Source organism: Cryptomeria japonica, chromosome 5, assembly GCF_030272615.1.
Source record: "Cryptomeria japonica chromosome 5, Sugi_1.0, whole genome shotgun sequence".
Classification (NCBI taxonomy): domain Eukaryota; kingdom Viridiplantae; phylum Streptophyta; class Pinopsida; order Cupressales; family Cupressaceae; genus Cryptomeria; species Cryptomeria japonica.
In genome coordinates, this window is record NC_081409.1 from 271,143,292 (window position 1) to 271,158,621 (window position 15,330).

General features: G+C 34.6%; 1 protein-coding gene across 1 annotated transcript; it reads left to right on the forward strand.

Annotated features, from left to right (window-relative positions):
* Nucleotides 1-791: 791 nt before the first annotated feature.
* On the forward strand, nt 792-5,311 carry LOC131035231 (cytochrome P450 716B1). The gene is made up of 3 exons (XM_057966894.2): nt 792-1,770; nt 4,353-4,540; nt 4,882-5,311. The coding sequence occupies exons 1-3, from the start codon at nt 807-809 to the stop codon at nt 5,173-5,175; spliced, it is 1,446 nt and encodes a 481-aa protein (XP_057822877.2). The 5' UTR covers nt 792-806; the 3' UTR covers nt 5,176-5,311.
* The last annotated feature ends 10,019 nt before the right edge of the window (nt 5,312-15,330 follow it).

Below are 15,330 nucleotides of genomic sequence, written 5' to 3' on the forward strand. Positions count from 1 at the left end.
TGATCAACAATCTACTAAAGGCGCATCTAAAATTTTTCAGTTACTTAGAAATGGAGAGATTAAATTAATACTTAAAAGGTTGATAAAAAGAAAAAATGTATGTTTCATGCCTCGTTCCTTTGATTAATAGATCATTTATGAATGATAATTTTGAAAGATTAAAGAATGTTGCGAAAATTACTTTTAGATAGAATGGGAATTATTTAATAACAATTTTCTCCTAGAATAGAATAGCTATAATTTATATCCCCATTAGTAATAAGAATACTACAAATTTTAACGTGAGAAACATGATGTAAAATCTATTTGATTTTCTCTAATAAAACAAAATACATACTATCACTCTTATTAATTATAGTTGATTAATTAATTTAAAACCTTCATTAATTATACTCACCCAATTAATTTACATCCCTTAATATCTTAATAATATCTATAAACCATGTTCAATGTACATTGGTCACCGATGGAAGCAAATCAAGCAAGATATAAACCAAATATCTCCTCCATGTTAAATTTTGCCCTTGGGTTTATATGCATATAATCAAATCAACTCCAAATCCAAATTCTATATACTTGGTCAACACTTCAAATTTTAAAAATGCTTGCTCAATAGCTGAGTTGTCCTTGAATTTAATATATAAACACAAGTCATGCAGATCATGAGCCACATAGTAAACTCATAACATGGAGGAAATACCAGTAGTTTACGCCGAGCACCTTGTATTTGCAGCACAAATACTCTATAAATTGCCTGCTAACTTTGATTTCATTTGAATTAGTGGGCAACATTATAAGATCCTATAATGGATAATACTGTGGTAGAATGGATTAGCTATTCAAGCATTTTAATAGCAATTCTAACTACAATCATTATTAGCATCTTGAGCTTCAAAAGCAAGAGTGGTAGAATTAATCTTCCACCAGGTAATCTGGGGCTCCCTATAATTGGAGAGACATTAGAATTCTACAGAGCCCAGAAACGTAATAGAGTGTTTGAGGATTTCTTTGGCAACAGAATCCAAAAATATGGGAGCGTTTTCAAGACTGGGTTGATGGGATCTCCCACTGTAGTTTTCACCGGAGCCGCCGGTAATCGTTTCCTGCTTCATCATGAGTTCAAGTTGGTGATGAGCTCATGGCCAGAGTGCACAGTAAATCTGATAGGCAAGGGATCTATCATGGAAAAACATGGTGCAGAACACAAGCGCCTGAGAGGGGCTGTAATGGCCTGCTTAAGGGCAGATGTTTTGCAGAGCTTTGTGGGAAAACTGAGCTCTGTGATTGAAGATCACTTTGAGAGGCATTGGAAAGGAAATGATGTTGTTCTTGTTTATCCCTTAACCAAGTTGCTCACTTTTACTTCTGTGTGTAGTCTTTTCTTGGGCTTTGAAGGAGAGGATGAGATTAAGTATTTGTTGAATCTGTTTGAGAAGGTTTTGTTGGGTGTTTTTGCTTTTCCCATTGATCTTCCATGGAGCAGGTACAGGCGAGCCAGGTGGGCAAGATGTAAGATTGATGAGTTTCTGTTAACGTTGATTAAGAGGCGGCGTAGGGATCTGGCTGAAGGGAGGGCCTCTGCTGAACAGGATTTGTTTTCCAGGTTGCTGACTTTGAATGATGAAGATGGTAACACGCTTAGGGATAAGGAGGTCATGGATAATGTTGTCTTGTTTATGTTTGCTGCCCATGATACCAGCTCTTATGCCATTGCCATGATGTGTAAATTTCTCAGGGAACACAATGATTGCTATGAACAAATCTTAGCAGGTATGAAAATTGTTTCTTAATGATATTAGATTTCTATAATTTAAATTGTTTATGTTATTGTTTCTGAATTTGATTGTATGATAGTTTTTTTTATCTACATTTCAGATTAGAGTCAAAATTAAATAGTATTACAGGAAATGATTAGTTGATATTTGTGTTATCATTTTCAATTGATTAGTTGATATTTGTGTTATCGTTTTCAATTCGATTGTATGATAGTTTTTTAGATTAACATTTCAGATTACACTCGAAATCAAATAATATAAAATTTTTTTTTATTAATTGATGACATATTTAGCTTGACATTTGTTTTCCTTTGATCTTCAATTTTGCTGCCTGTTTGGAAGCTGTAAAGTAATTGAATAATGGTTTAAGATAGACCCAACTTTCAGATTTTGATCCTGTAGACATAAAGTTCTGTTGTTGTTCAAGTGTATGCTATTAGACATGTGGGTGGGCAGGCAGGTTGCTTGATTTATATTTCAAATGCCAAGCTTAATTGATTCAAAGTTGAATTATCAAGTTGAATTGATTCAAAGTTGAATTATATTTCACTGAAAATCGAAACATGTTATATTCAGGTCAATTTATCAAGTTGTAGAGGCCATCAAAAGTCACCATTGCTTACGTAAGGTGTTTACTTGAGACTTAATACAAGGATAGAACTCAAACAGACATTTTATTCAAAATATAAAATTGGTTTTTTAAGTCTAAAAATATTTATATTGGTATCGTTTTTCCAGAGTTCAATTAAGATGGACTTTTTATTAAGAGGGCTGGTAGTTTCATGATAGAGCATCCTGAAAGTAAATGGGAGGTTATAGATTCAACTTCAAGCTGGTTTATAAAAGGTATAACATGGTATGAAGCTCAGATCAATATAGCCAGATTAAATCAGCCTCTTTGAGCACCTACATTGTGGTTCAAGAGGGGAATTGAAAAATAAGCCACACCTGAATCAAAGATGGACAACTCATCAAGAGGGCTGGTAGCTTCTGGTAGAGGTCTTAGATTTGACTTTGAATTATTCTAGAGAATGTTTGACTTCCAACTACTCCATAAAAAAATGGCTTTTATGTGGAAAACCATTTATATGGTCACATTTGAGTGAGTCATTATCTTTATTGGTATCATTGTTTTGTGATCAATAAGGTATAGTTGAATTAGAGATGGAGTTGTCATTAAGAGGGTTGGTAGTTTCATTGTAGACTAGAAGGAAGTTGAAAATAAGCCACACTTGAACCGAAGATGGGCTAATCACCAAGAGGGCTGGTGGTTTGTGATAGAGGTGTTAAGTTTGACTTTGAATTACTCCATGAAATGTTTGACTTCTAATTATTACTCCATAAAAAAGTGGCTTTTAAGTTGAAAACCATTTATATAGTCTCATTTGAGTGAGTCATTATCTTTATTGGTATAATTTTTTGTATGGAAAATAAGGTACAATTGAATTAAAGATTATTTGCCATTTAAAGGGTTGGTAGTTTCATGGTAGATGGCTCAAGAAGGAAGTTGGAAAATAAACCACATCTGAACAAAAGATGGATTAGTCACCAAGAGGGCTGGTGGCTTATGGTAGAGGTCTTAGGTCTGACTTCTAATTACTCCATGAAAAGTTTCACTTCTAATTACTCTATAAAAAATATATTTTAAGTCAAAAATTGTTAATATGGTCATATGTGAGCTAGTCGTTATCTTTATTAGTATCATTTTCTTTGGAAAATGAGGTACAGTTGAATTAAAGATGGATTTGTCATTAAGAGGATTGATAGTTTCATGCTACATGATATCAAAGCCCATATCAATAAAGTTAGACCAATTTAGGCTCTCATATTGCGGTCGAAGGAGGGAGTTGGGAAATAAGTCACACATGAACCAAAGATGAACTAGTCACGAAGAGGGTGGTTTGATTTCTAATTATTCCATGAAAAGTTTAATAATTTTCTTTTATTTTCTTTTTTTCTTTTTATGAATTAAGAAAGATTTAAACTTAGGACTTCCTGTATAAAAGGGTGAAGTTTTTAAATGAGCATCTTTCTTTTTATCATGATTTTAAAATAATGCTTAGTATAATTTGTTTATTGACTATGTACAACAAGATAACATGATAACTACTATAAAACAATCAAAAGTAAAATTTTCAAGTTGTTTATATATACATCTTACTTAAGTTTCAATAGGTTTAATAGTTAAACAATCAATACTAATTTTATATTTTATCTACACTAGAAATTAATAAATATTTATTTTATCTTTATTGACCAAAATCAACATTTGATCAAAATTAACATTCTATCAAAATAAACATTTAACCATTAAACTAAATGATATTTATAAATAACTATTTATATAGAAATAAAATATAACTATTACAATAACTTTACATATCATTCTAAATCTTCCTAACTTATCTTTCACCTTCAATTTCATCTTGAAAAAATCTCTATTAAATATTACTTGTTTAGATAAACCAAGTTTTCCTTAATGTACTTTTACACATCTTCATATAAGCTGGATGTAAATTGCACCATTAATGTATAAGTATGTTCTGAAACCGTATGTTTTACTCTATGCTACCCCAGAACACAAGCAGATTCTGAAGAGCAAGGAACCAGGAGAAAAGCTCAACTGGGAAGATGTAAAAAATATGACATATACATGGAGAGCAGCCCAAGAAACAATGCGCTTGCTTCCTCCAATCTTTGGGTCATTCAGAAAGGCAATTGTTGATTTTGAATACGAAGGCTACACCATACCAAAAGGATGGAAGGTACCACACACAAAAATAATAACTGAATTTTACAATGTACTCAATACTTAGTCTGTACTAGAACAAGGTCAAAGAGTCAATTTTGTTAAAAAAGAAAAATGTATGTATTTTTAATTTGAACGTTTTATATCACATTCTGTGATTATTTTCGTTTTGATGAGAGATCACAGAATGTGATTTGAAATGTCAAATTAAGAATATACACAGTTTTCATCCAAAAAAAATTGATACAATGTAAAAAATTATACCAACAAATTCAAATGTCTTAAGTAAGAAATATTGTGAATTGTTGTGTTTCATATAATTAACTTTTTTTATGTAATTTAATTTTGATTTTTCAGGTTTTATGGACAGCATCAACTCACTATGATGCAGACTGTTTTCAAGAGCCACAGAAGTTTAAGCCATCCAGATTTGAAGATTCAATTCCACCATATGTGTTTGTCCCATTTGGAGGAGGAGTTCGTATGTGTGCAGGTTTAGAGCTTGCTAAATTGCAAATTACAGTGTTCATACACCACCTTGTAACTCAATATGATTGGTCATTAGTGGATCCAAGTGAAGGAATAACTATGGATCCTCTCCCTACTCCAACCAAGGGAATGCCTGTAAGGCTTACCAAAAAGAACACATAAACTAAGGACTTAGTCTCTTTCTTTTTGAACTTCTATTATAACAAAATGGAAGTTAATTGCAACTACAATTTGAAAGAGTGTGTCATGTAAGTGGAAAGAGTAAAAGATTTGAGTTTAGAGTTTAGTGTTGCATATATTTTGTGCTTTATAATGTTGCAGATTAGAGCAATATTTAGAAAACAAAATCAATTATATGTTTCATAATATTATGATCTTGCGTTTGGAATTCAATGTTGCATATATTTTGTGCTTTATAATGTTGCAGATTAGAACAATATTTAGAAAACAAAATCAATTTTCATGCTTCATAATATTATGATCTTCCTTATTGTGAATGTCATTTGTGCATGTTATTGATAAGATTTTTTCAAAGTTCAATTTTTAAAAAATGTTCAAAAGAAAGTTAAATAAATTCCAAGTCAAAGATTTTTTATTCATTTGTCATAGGTCTTTTGTTTTTTAAGGAAACAATTGAATTATATAGATACCAACATCTCTATTCTTTATGAATAAGTGGATTATAACATAATGAATAAACATGTACATTTAAATTAGAAGTCATCTTTCCGTTAAGTAGTCACAATCAAGGATGGTCCCATTTGTCAATGACAAGTAAGGGACAAGCCTGGCACAATCTCACCTCTAAAAGTTTGAATCTTTGTAAGAAAAGTAATAAAAAAATACCTATTTAAGATTTAAATAATTCTAGAAAATATTATTTACACATCAATTTTTTTTTTACTTATAAGGTTCTTTGTACTATAATAAAAAGCACTATTTCAATTCTATTTATTGAAAACTTCTCTCATGAGAAATGCATTTTTTTTTTCTAATCCTTTTGCATTCCACCATTTTGTTGAAGTAGCAATTATATGTATGTGTACTAGATTAAAATAATGTTATCAATTCACTTGCTTTACCATACATTTTTTTTAATATAATATTTTGGATGTTGGTTGGTCAAAAGTGTGAGAATCTAGAGCTTTTTGCATAGTGAGGATTCTTCCATTTATCATAAAAGGATTCAAGTTGTTATTCTTTGGGGGGATCTCTTGACGATTGGGTAGGCCTATCTTCTATTTTGACAAATTGTTCGTAATTCTTTGAAGGAATTTGATGCTCTTTCTTGGGACTGTGATACTTAGGGGTATTATTTAATTTAAATCATGGCACTAATACATTTGGCCTAAAATTCCGACGGAAGTTTCCGACGGAGACGGTATATTGCGACTAAATTTGATTTTTTTTAAAAAAATGCCCGCATTCGTCGGAATTCCGACGATAATTCAACATTTGGTTTCGATGAAGAAGGAATTGGCAATGAAATTTGTGTTTTTTGACAAAAAGTGCCCGCGTTCGTCAAAATTCCGATGACCGCGGGCATTACTTTTAAAAAAAAAAAGACCAAGTCATTTGATAAACATTAATCCCGCCTCTTCGTCTCGTCGACCTCTGCCATAAAAAAAAAATTGGGCATTACAAGGAGGGAAATAGTTCTGGATTGCGGTGCCGCCAAGATTTGGTTGAAGAAAAAAGGTAGGGTAATCAACCAATTCATTCATAGGATTTTTTTTTGAAGAAAAAATCGTTATGTTTGTGACAATGTGTCGAATTTTCTTGATGTAGTGATGAAATTGTTTGAATTTTACATAGGAGGTTGCATTTGTCTTGGTTGATGATCAAGTTGTATCCTTCTTATAATGAATTTTACTGCTCATAATTTTTTTTTCCCTAGCTCATATTCATTGTTTGGTAGAAAAAAAGATAAATAAGATTGAATTGGATGGCTGATCAAATGAAATGATCAATTATCCTCTTTATAGGCATAACCTCTTAGGGCAGACCCTAATTAAGGAGCGGGATGACCTACTGCATGATTAAATAGGGAAGAACCACAGATTGTGCCACTCTTGTATCCGACATCCGCTGGAAGTGGCTTGAACGTAGGCTCTAGCTGAGGAGCTTACCTTGGGTATGGACGCTAGTATATATGGCCGTGACAGAAACTCTCTGCTGCAGGACCGTGAGACCACTGTGTAGTGGATCCAAAAATAGTTAGAGTTTTTACTCATATTGTAGACATACCTGACAATAATTTCAAACCATGAGAAATTATCAACAATATTCCGGCCTAAAATGTTATAACGATTGACCGAATATGAATGAAAAATTTACATTTAAAAAAGATGTGAAAACAATCCTTAATACAACCACAAACCAAATACTTAACATGTTTTAAATTGATTACCAACTTCTGCATAGTCAACTGCCATCTAAAACATTATTTTTTAGGCTCAATACTATTAGACCAGACACCAATAAGTATTTTAGTCCATTCTTTGTTATTAAGATTCATATTCCAACACTTATTTACATGATCAAGTACCCAATAATCATGGGCGAGGATCTTGTATAGGTAGTGGGCTTTAATATTAGGGAAGGGGTTTCCATCACTTCACTTAAACTGCATCAAATCAATATCATCATGTTCAACATCTTAGCCAATTATTTTAACTTTTTCAATGCATTCATTAGAATAGAGTATGATCTTTTATTACTGTCCTCCAGTTTAAATTCTACTTTTATGGTTTCCTAATTCTTAACACGGTTATTAGTAAATAGATTGTTCAATTGAGAAATACCATTTTAGTTCCATCTTTTGGCAGAGCATCCTTGTAGGAGTGCCAAGCACTTACCTTTGCACTCAATCTTCCACCAAGGAGATCTAAAACTGTAGACCTTATTCTCAATAGTGTTCACTGCCACCATGCCATGTACCTTTCCTTTACACATTTCCCAGGCCCTCCAAATATCGTTGAATACATCATATCCTAAAGGGCTAGCACTAAACTTAACGAAGAGAATGTCATGAAGATGCAAACCTTTCCACTTTTTGACCTTTTTAGGAATACAATCATGAATTTTCTTCTGATTAATATCTTCCATGGTTCATTCCCTTCTAAAGCCTTGACAATCCTTTTGGCGGTAAACATCCTTAAGCCGACTTACAAGATATTTAATTAATGTTGTGTTGTGATCATACATTTTCCCACGTTAGGTATTTGGGTCCAGCCCAATAGCCTTTCCACGGTACATTTAAGCCCAGCCCAATAACATAGTTAATTGTTTCCCACGTTACATTTGGGTCCAGCCCAATAACAAATTAATTGAGCATTGATTGAGATAATACATATGAATTTTGATTGCCATTTGACAACATCAAAATTCGATAATCAGATATCCGAACAACTAACATTTTCAACACCATCAAGCCCATTGACTTGGGGGATAGTATCTTTGTTTTGGAAGATTCTTTCATCCTCCTTTGTAAAAACCTGGGCACCCCTCTTCTGCATGTTATTCATAGTGTCTAGTTTGAGATTCATCTTATTGATCTCCACAAATAACTATTTCGTGAGATTGGGCTGAACTTCATAATTCTCTTACAGGTTTCCCAAATTTTGAGCAATTTGATTGACCACCACAGACAGTTCCTTCAGGGAGATAGGAATTGACCAAGATAAAATAGTGTCAATAGGGAGAGAGGGACAAGGGTCCAGTCTACTAGGGAAGGCTTTGGCCTTTCCTTTACCCAAAACATCTATTTTATGAGACCACTTTTTCTTTGGAACCTCTTGGGTAATACTATCATTCTTGTTCTCAGTCGCCTTCTTACCAATCATTGGGGTCTGTTTAATCTTCACAGGGGGTTCCATTCTCTTTCTTTCATTACCCTAGTTGCAACCAATTTCTTTACTATTTTCCTTCCAGATTCGTAGTCTCCTGTAAATCCATTTCATATCCCTAGAGAGAGATACTTCTGTCTCTGACTTCAATTTAGTGTCATACTTAGAGTCATCCAAGGAATTGTCATCATGGGCAGGTGTCATGTCACCGCCTATCAACAACTTCTTACCCAGGGAGAAAACAAAAATAGATAAATCAAGGGACACCATTGATTAAAAAATTGTCTCATTTATGAGACTTGATGATTTTCTGAAGTAACATGCTAGACAAAAGATTATAAGACCTGACAATGATCATTCATCAATTAACTAAAGACATTAATTATCTAAGGGTCAACGATTAAAACACAACAGTATATTATAAGCTGCGAGTCCAATTGAAAGAGCGATGATTGAAAAAACATAAACTTATGCTAAACAATTAAAATTAAAATACTAAAGCAGTGATCCCATTATCTTAAACGACAAACAATGTAAATCAAGGGTGCGATTAAGTGAATAGACAAATGGCAACGATTAGATAAAGGGGTACATACTAAACAACAACAATTAGATTATAAAGGACACCACTCTTGGAAAGGGACATAGCAATAAAAAGACATGATCTTCCAAGGGTGGAAGAAGGTATAAAATGAAAATTGAAGAAGTATCATTAGTGAAGCATCAATATATAATAATTTCACAACAACAACAATATTAAATTAGACAATAGCATCAGATTGAACCAGAGCAAGGTTGCAAAACAACAGATTGGTAAACAAACCTTGGAAGGAAAAGGCTTAAGACTGGACTATATTGCAATAGTCCTCACTCCATCAGATTATCGTTATCTTATAAGCCCTATCAGCTCTGCCATTAAATCTTATATTACCATGAACTCCATTCCTTGTAACACCACATGCCTATAATCCCAAGCATTAGCAAACTAGATTTTTAAGAGGGTGTCAAGCCCATTAAGTTTTTCCATGAAGGAAATCAAATCCCCATTAGGCAGTATTTTCCACACCTCCAAACTGTTAATTTTATGTTAATTTTTAATCAGATTGATAGCATATAAAAAAATCCACACAATGAACACATAGATCATAAGGGTTTACGCACAACTTTTTTTAGTAGTTAAACTCATTTTCACAATGAAGGAGCCCAAACGGGAAGAAAAATTGACATGAACACAAAGATACTTTGAATGCCACGTGGAATGATGATGATGATGATGATGGATTTTAATAACGTCCACGAGGCCAAAGCAACCCATGGGATCCACAGACAACACACACCCTGTAAAATCAGGGCATTATGACTTTAAACAACATGTAACCTCTTCTCAAGATTTGCTCTTCTTCAGTGAATTTTAATTAGCAAACTTATCATTTTTTTGAGTTTTGTTTCCTCAAAAAGCGTGTTTAAATTATTTATTTTCAAAATGTCTTTGTAAATGGCAAAAATGTCACTATATGCCGAGCATTTCATGACAAAATGCTGCTCTGTCTCTATTGCTCCAGTGTTACAGAATAGGCACATTCTTTTATCCCATTTTTCTTTAGGCACATAAGGGATATAAATGATGGAAGAAGGAGATACATGGGGGGGAAAGAGGTTTAGGATGTGGGTGGTAGAAGGGGTTGGAGTTAGGATATGTTTGGGAATAAAGTGGAGTGGGAGGTATAAGGGGGTAATGAAAGGGTAAAGGGGATGTAGGTTATAATGGGAGTTATAAGGGGCAAGGAAAAAGAGTAAGGGGGTAGGTTGGTAGGTTAGGATAGGGATAGGATATGGGTAGGATAGGATGGGGGTAGGTGATAAGATGGAAAGGGTAGGATAATAGGTGTGTGGTAGAGGTAAGCTTAGGGAAATAAAGGAAGTAAGACTTATGGGATGTGAGTTAGAATAGTTGATTTTAGGGGAATAAAGGGGTAAAGGGGTAGGTATTGTCGAGGGGAGTGTGAGATATAAGGTATGAGGGGAAGGGAGATGCTAGGATAGAATAGGGGTAGGGGTAAGGTGGAAAGGAATTTAGTGGAGGGAGGTTAGGGTGTAAGATGGAAGGGTAGGTTTAAGTTAAGATGTGAAGGAGGTTAAGGCATGGGGTTTGAAAGGTGGTTAAAGGATAGAGGATAGGAAGGTAGGTGAGTTAGAAGGTATGGTAAATGAAAGTGAAGAGTGTTAGGGGAGGTGGAAATGGAAATGGGAGTGATTGGGTTTGGGCACCCACTGACAGGATCTACAAAAGTGGAAGGGATTATCCCTTGGCCGGGGCAAAGGGAATGTTAAACCTCACTTTATTTCAAGGGTAAGTGCACCAAGATGGTGAACAGAAAAGTGGCCACATGCCAAAAAAAAAAGAAATTTCTCATAACCCGTGCGTGTTCTATGAAATTCAAAAATAAAAATAAAAACAAAAACTTCCTCAAAACCCGTACCAAGAGTTTTGAGGAAATTTTTTTCATAACCTATACTGGTTATGCAAAACTAGAAGTTTTGGCCTTAGTTCTGCATAACTCGTACAGGTTATGTAGAACTAGGAACCAAAGAAGAAGAGAGAGAGAGAGAGAGAGAGAGAGAGAGAGAGAGAGAGAGAGAGAGAGAGAGAGAGAGAGAGAGAGTAGGGGATAGGAAGAGAGGGATATAATAGGATAAGGAGAGGGGGAGGGAGAGAGAGTTAGAGACAAAGAGAGAAGGGGATAGGAAGAGAGGGGGGTAAGTGCACAAAGATGGTAGTAAAAAAGGGGGGTATAAGTGGACACTTTTTTTTTTTTCTGAAATCAATTGAACCTAAACTTGGAGGCAAAATTTGAAAGTCATCCACTCAAGATATGAAGATAATCAAAGAACAAATATTATTGTACTCTGAATCTAGTTTCCAAACTACTAAACATTTTTAAAATTGGATAAGATTAATGGGGTCAAATCCTTCGCACATGAAAAATAGACCCTGATTTTTTCAGAAAAAACATAACATAGTGTCTGACGTGCACATCAAAAAAGTCATAGTTAGATTTAGTATTTTGACAAATCCTTTGGCAGAAAGATAGTTAAGAGTGAGCACTAGAAGATGTGTATTTTTTTGTAATTTTTTGTTTAGTATTTTTTTTTAATGATTTTTCCAATCGAGCACATCCTGAAAATTAGGCACTTGTTCATGCGCGAAGCATAAGTTGCACTAAAAAAATCGAAAATACAATTTTTTTTTTAATTGTAAAGAATCAAGTGCACTACAATAATATATAATTTTTTAAAAATTTGGATAGGTATATCAAAAGTTATTAAAAAAATGGTGCATGTATGTCTGTGAGAACTATGGAGACACTGGTAAATGAAAATTCAATAATAATGTTATTGTTATTCAAATTTTTAAAAAATTATATGGTTAGAAAGCTTAGAAGATGGGTGAAAATATGGTGGCAATTTTAGAAATACCCACTTGATGAAGTGTAAACCTGATGATGACAAAGTCAAGAAACCAAGTTGATAAAATAAAATACGTCAAAAAGGAGGGAAATGGAGGGAAATCAAACTTCCAAACCGTAGCTTTGTCATCCAAGCCTATTTCCAAGCCTAAACAGTCAAAAGCATGTATGGGGTACCTATGGTATAAAAAGCGCGTATGGGGTACTTATGGTGTAAGAAGTGCGTATGCTCTATCTTAACTATAAAAAGCGCGTACGTGCTATTTTTACTATAAAAAGCGTGTACGTGCTATTTTTACTATAAAAAACGTGTATGCGCTATTTTTACTATAAATAGCGCGTACGCACTTTTTATAGTAAAATTTTTGGCAGTGTGTATAGTATGATATTGTATATATGATATGTGTATATACATATAATATATAATTTATATATAATATAAAAATATATAATATATAATATTTATATATATATGTATATAATATTATATAATATATTAAGTATATATATACACACATATGTGTGTAAGTATGGGTAGTCTCCCTCTCTCGCCCTCTCAAGCACGTACAAGGTGCCTCTCTTTCTCTCCCTCTCCCTCTCCCTCTCCCTCTCTCTCTCTCTCTCCCTCCCTCCCCCCTCCCCCCTCTCCCTCTCTCCCCCTCTCTCTCCCTCTCCCTCCCTCTCTCTCTCTCACTCCCTCTCCCTCTCTCCCCTTCTCCCTTCCTCCATACCCCATCTCTCTCTCTCTCCAATATATCTTCTTTTTGTTTGCATATAGATGAGGTGATAAGAAGATTGACAAGGTGGTCGGTTTTTTTGTTTTTTTAAAAGAAGATAGGATATAAAGTAGAATGTTTGAAGGAGATGAACCTATTGGTTTCTTTAGATCGTGTGGATGTATTGGTTGGATAATATTTATGGGTTGTATGGTGTACTAAGGGGTCATGTGGTGTCTTATGATCCCTTAGGACTCCACATGACCCCTTAGGTGTTTTTATGGGCCATATGGTGTCCTAAGGGGTCGTATGGTGTTCTATGATCCCTTAGGACACCATATGACCCCTTAGGACTCCATATGGTGTCGTTATGGGTCGTATGGTGTCCTAAAGGGTCATATGGTGTTCTATGACCCCTTAAGACACCATATGATCCCTTAGGTGTCATTAGAGGTCATATTGTTTCCTAAGAGGTCATATGGTGTCCTATGACCACCCCTTAGGACACCATATGACCCCTTAAGACACCATACGACTCATAATGACACCATATGGTGTCCTAAGGGGTTATAGGATGCCATATGACCCCTCAAAACACCATACAACCCATAACAACACCATATGGTGTCTTAAAGGGTCATATGGTGTTCTATGACCCCTTAGGACACTATTTGGTGTCATTATAGGTCCTATGGTGTGCTAAGGGATCATATAGTGTCCTATGACCCCTTAAATGTTGTTAGGGGTTATATTGTGATCTAAGGGTCATATGGTGTCCTATGACCCCTTAGGACACCATATGGTGTCGTTATGTGTCTTATGGTGTCCTATGACCCCTAGGACACCTTATGACCCCTTAGGGCACCATATGGTGTTGTTAGGGGTCATATGGTGTCCTAAGAGGTCATATGGTCTCCTACGACCCCTTAGGACTCCATATGGTGTCGTTATGGGTTGTATGGTGTCCTAAGAGGCCATATAGTGTTCTATGACCCCTTAGGACACCATTTGGTGTCATTATGGGTCGTATGGTGTGCTAAGGGGTCATATGGTGTCCTGTTGTTCATCAAAACTGATTAACCCAAGTACACCTGCAATTGATCTATGAAGTATCCAATTCAATCTATGAAGAACCTCAGGGCTTGGACAACATAACATAGGACCCTAATTGATCCTCCTGCACTTCAGGTTCTGCTAGACGTAGGGGGGACACCCTTTTGATGCGTTAAATACAACAGTTACAGACATATGATTGCATCAATAATAAGCAAATAGATCATTCCACAAACTCACCCAATTTAGAAACACACTACAGATTGGCTAATTCTGTATAAACCTTAGATGAAACAGAGCTTGGAATGAAAGAACACAACCCCTAAACACAAAGGGAAAAAGATTTTTCTTTAAATTTGTAAATCTGAAACTATCCCCAAATCTGCAAGACCAGTGCCTTGTTCATTGGGCAATAGAGTCACACACAGAACTGCAAAATACAAATCATAGCTGCAAGTTTGTTTTCCTTACAAGATCTTCCTGCATTAATACCTTATACTAATGCATTAGTCAATTCATTCACAAAATTATCAGATCTGGGACACATTCCATTGTTTATGACTGATTATAGAATTTTAACTCTTCACTGAAGAATGCCTACAAACAATCATACAATCTCCTTAAGATGAAAAATTATAGCCTCCTTGAGGATTCAATTCATAACAATGAAATACATGCATAGAGACAATATTGTGGGAAATTTACTCATGCCTGACACAAATAAGACCTGCAACTAGAAAAACAATCTATCATCCTGCAATGTAATCTCTGTACCCTGAAACAAACCAAAGAATTTTACAAATTTGGGTCAAGAAGTTTAAAACTGGAAGCCATGAAATCTGGAGCACTTCCTCCAAAATTTTGGAACCCTTACAATTGAGAAGAAATGAGAATAAGAAGGAGAGGGAAAAAGATCAAATTTGCATAACACACTGCCAAGTGTCCTTTTTCCATAACTACAAGAATATCTCCTCTTCTTCCCATGAAAAATTCTCTCTAAATATCCCATATTTGTTAAAACAAACTTCATAACTGCATCCATCATTCTGAGCCCTTTCCAACGGTATATAATACTTGCCATTTCGGGAAAAAATAAGCCTCTGAGCGAATTAATCCACTTTAGGTGCACCATCATTTAAATTTTTGAATTTTTTCCATAGTTTCAACTATATATTAAATTTGATTTTAACTTTGATTTTTCTCTGATTTTGGCTTGACGCCCTGCCATGTGGT

Bases quoted from the DNA above. Each gene is read 5' to 3' on its own strand.
- LOC131035231 (XM_057966894.2), top strand. From the start codon at position 807: ATGGATAATACTGTGGTAGAATGGATTAGCTATTCAAGCATTTTAATA. The intron at 1,771-4,352 runs GTATGAAAATTG...ATGCTACCCCAG, and splicing joins CTATGAACAAATCTTAGCAG to AACACAAGCAGATTCTGAAG. The intron at 4,541-4,881 runs GTACCACACACA...TTGATTTTTCAG, and splicing joins CCATACCAAAAGGATGGAAG to GTTTTATGGACAGCATCAAC.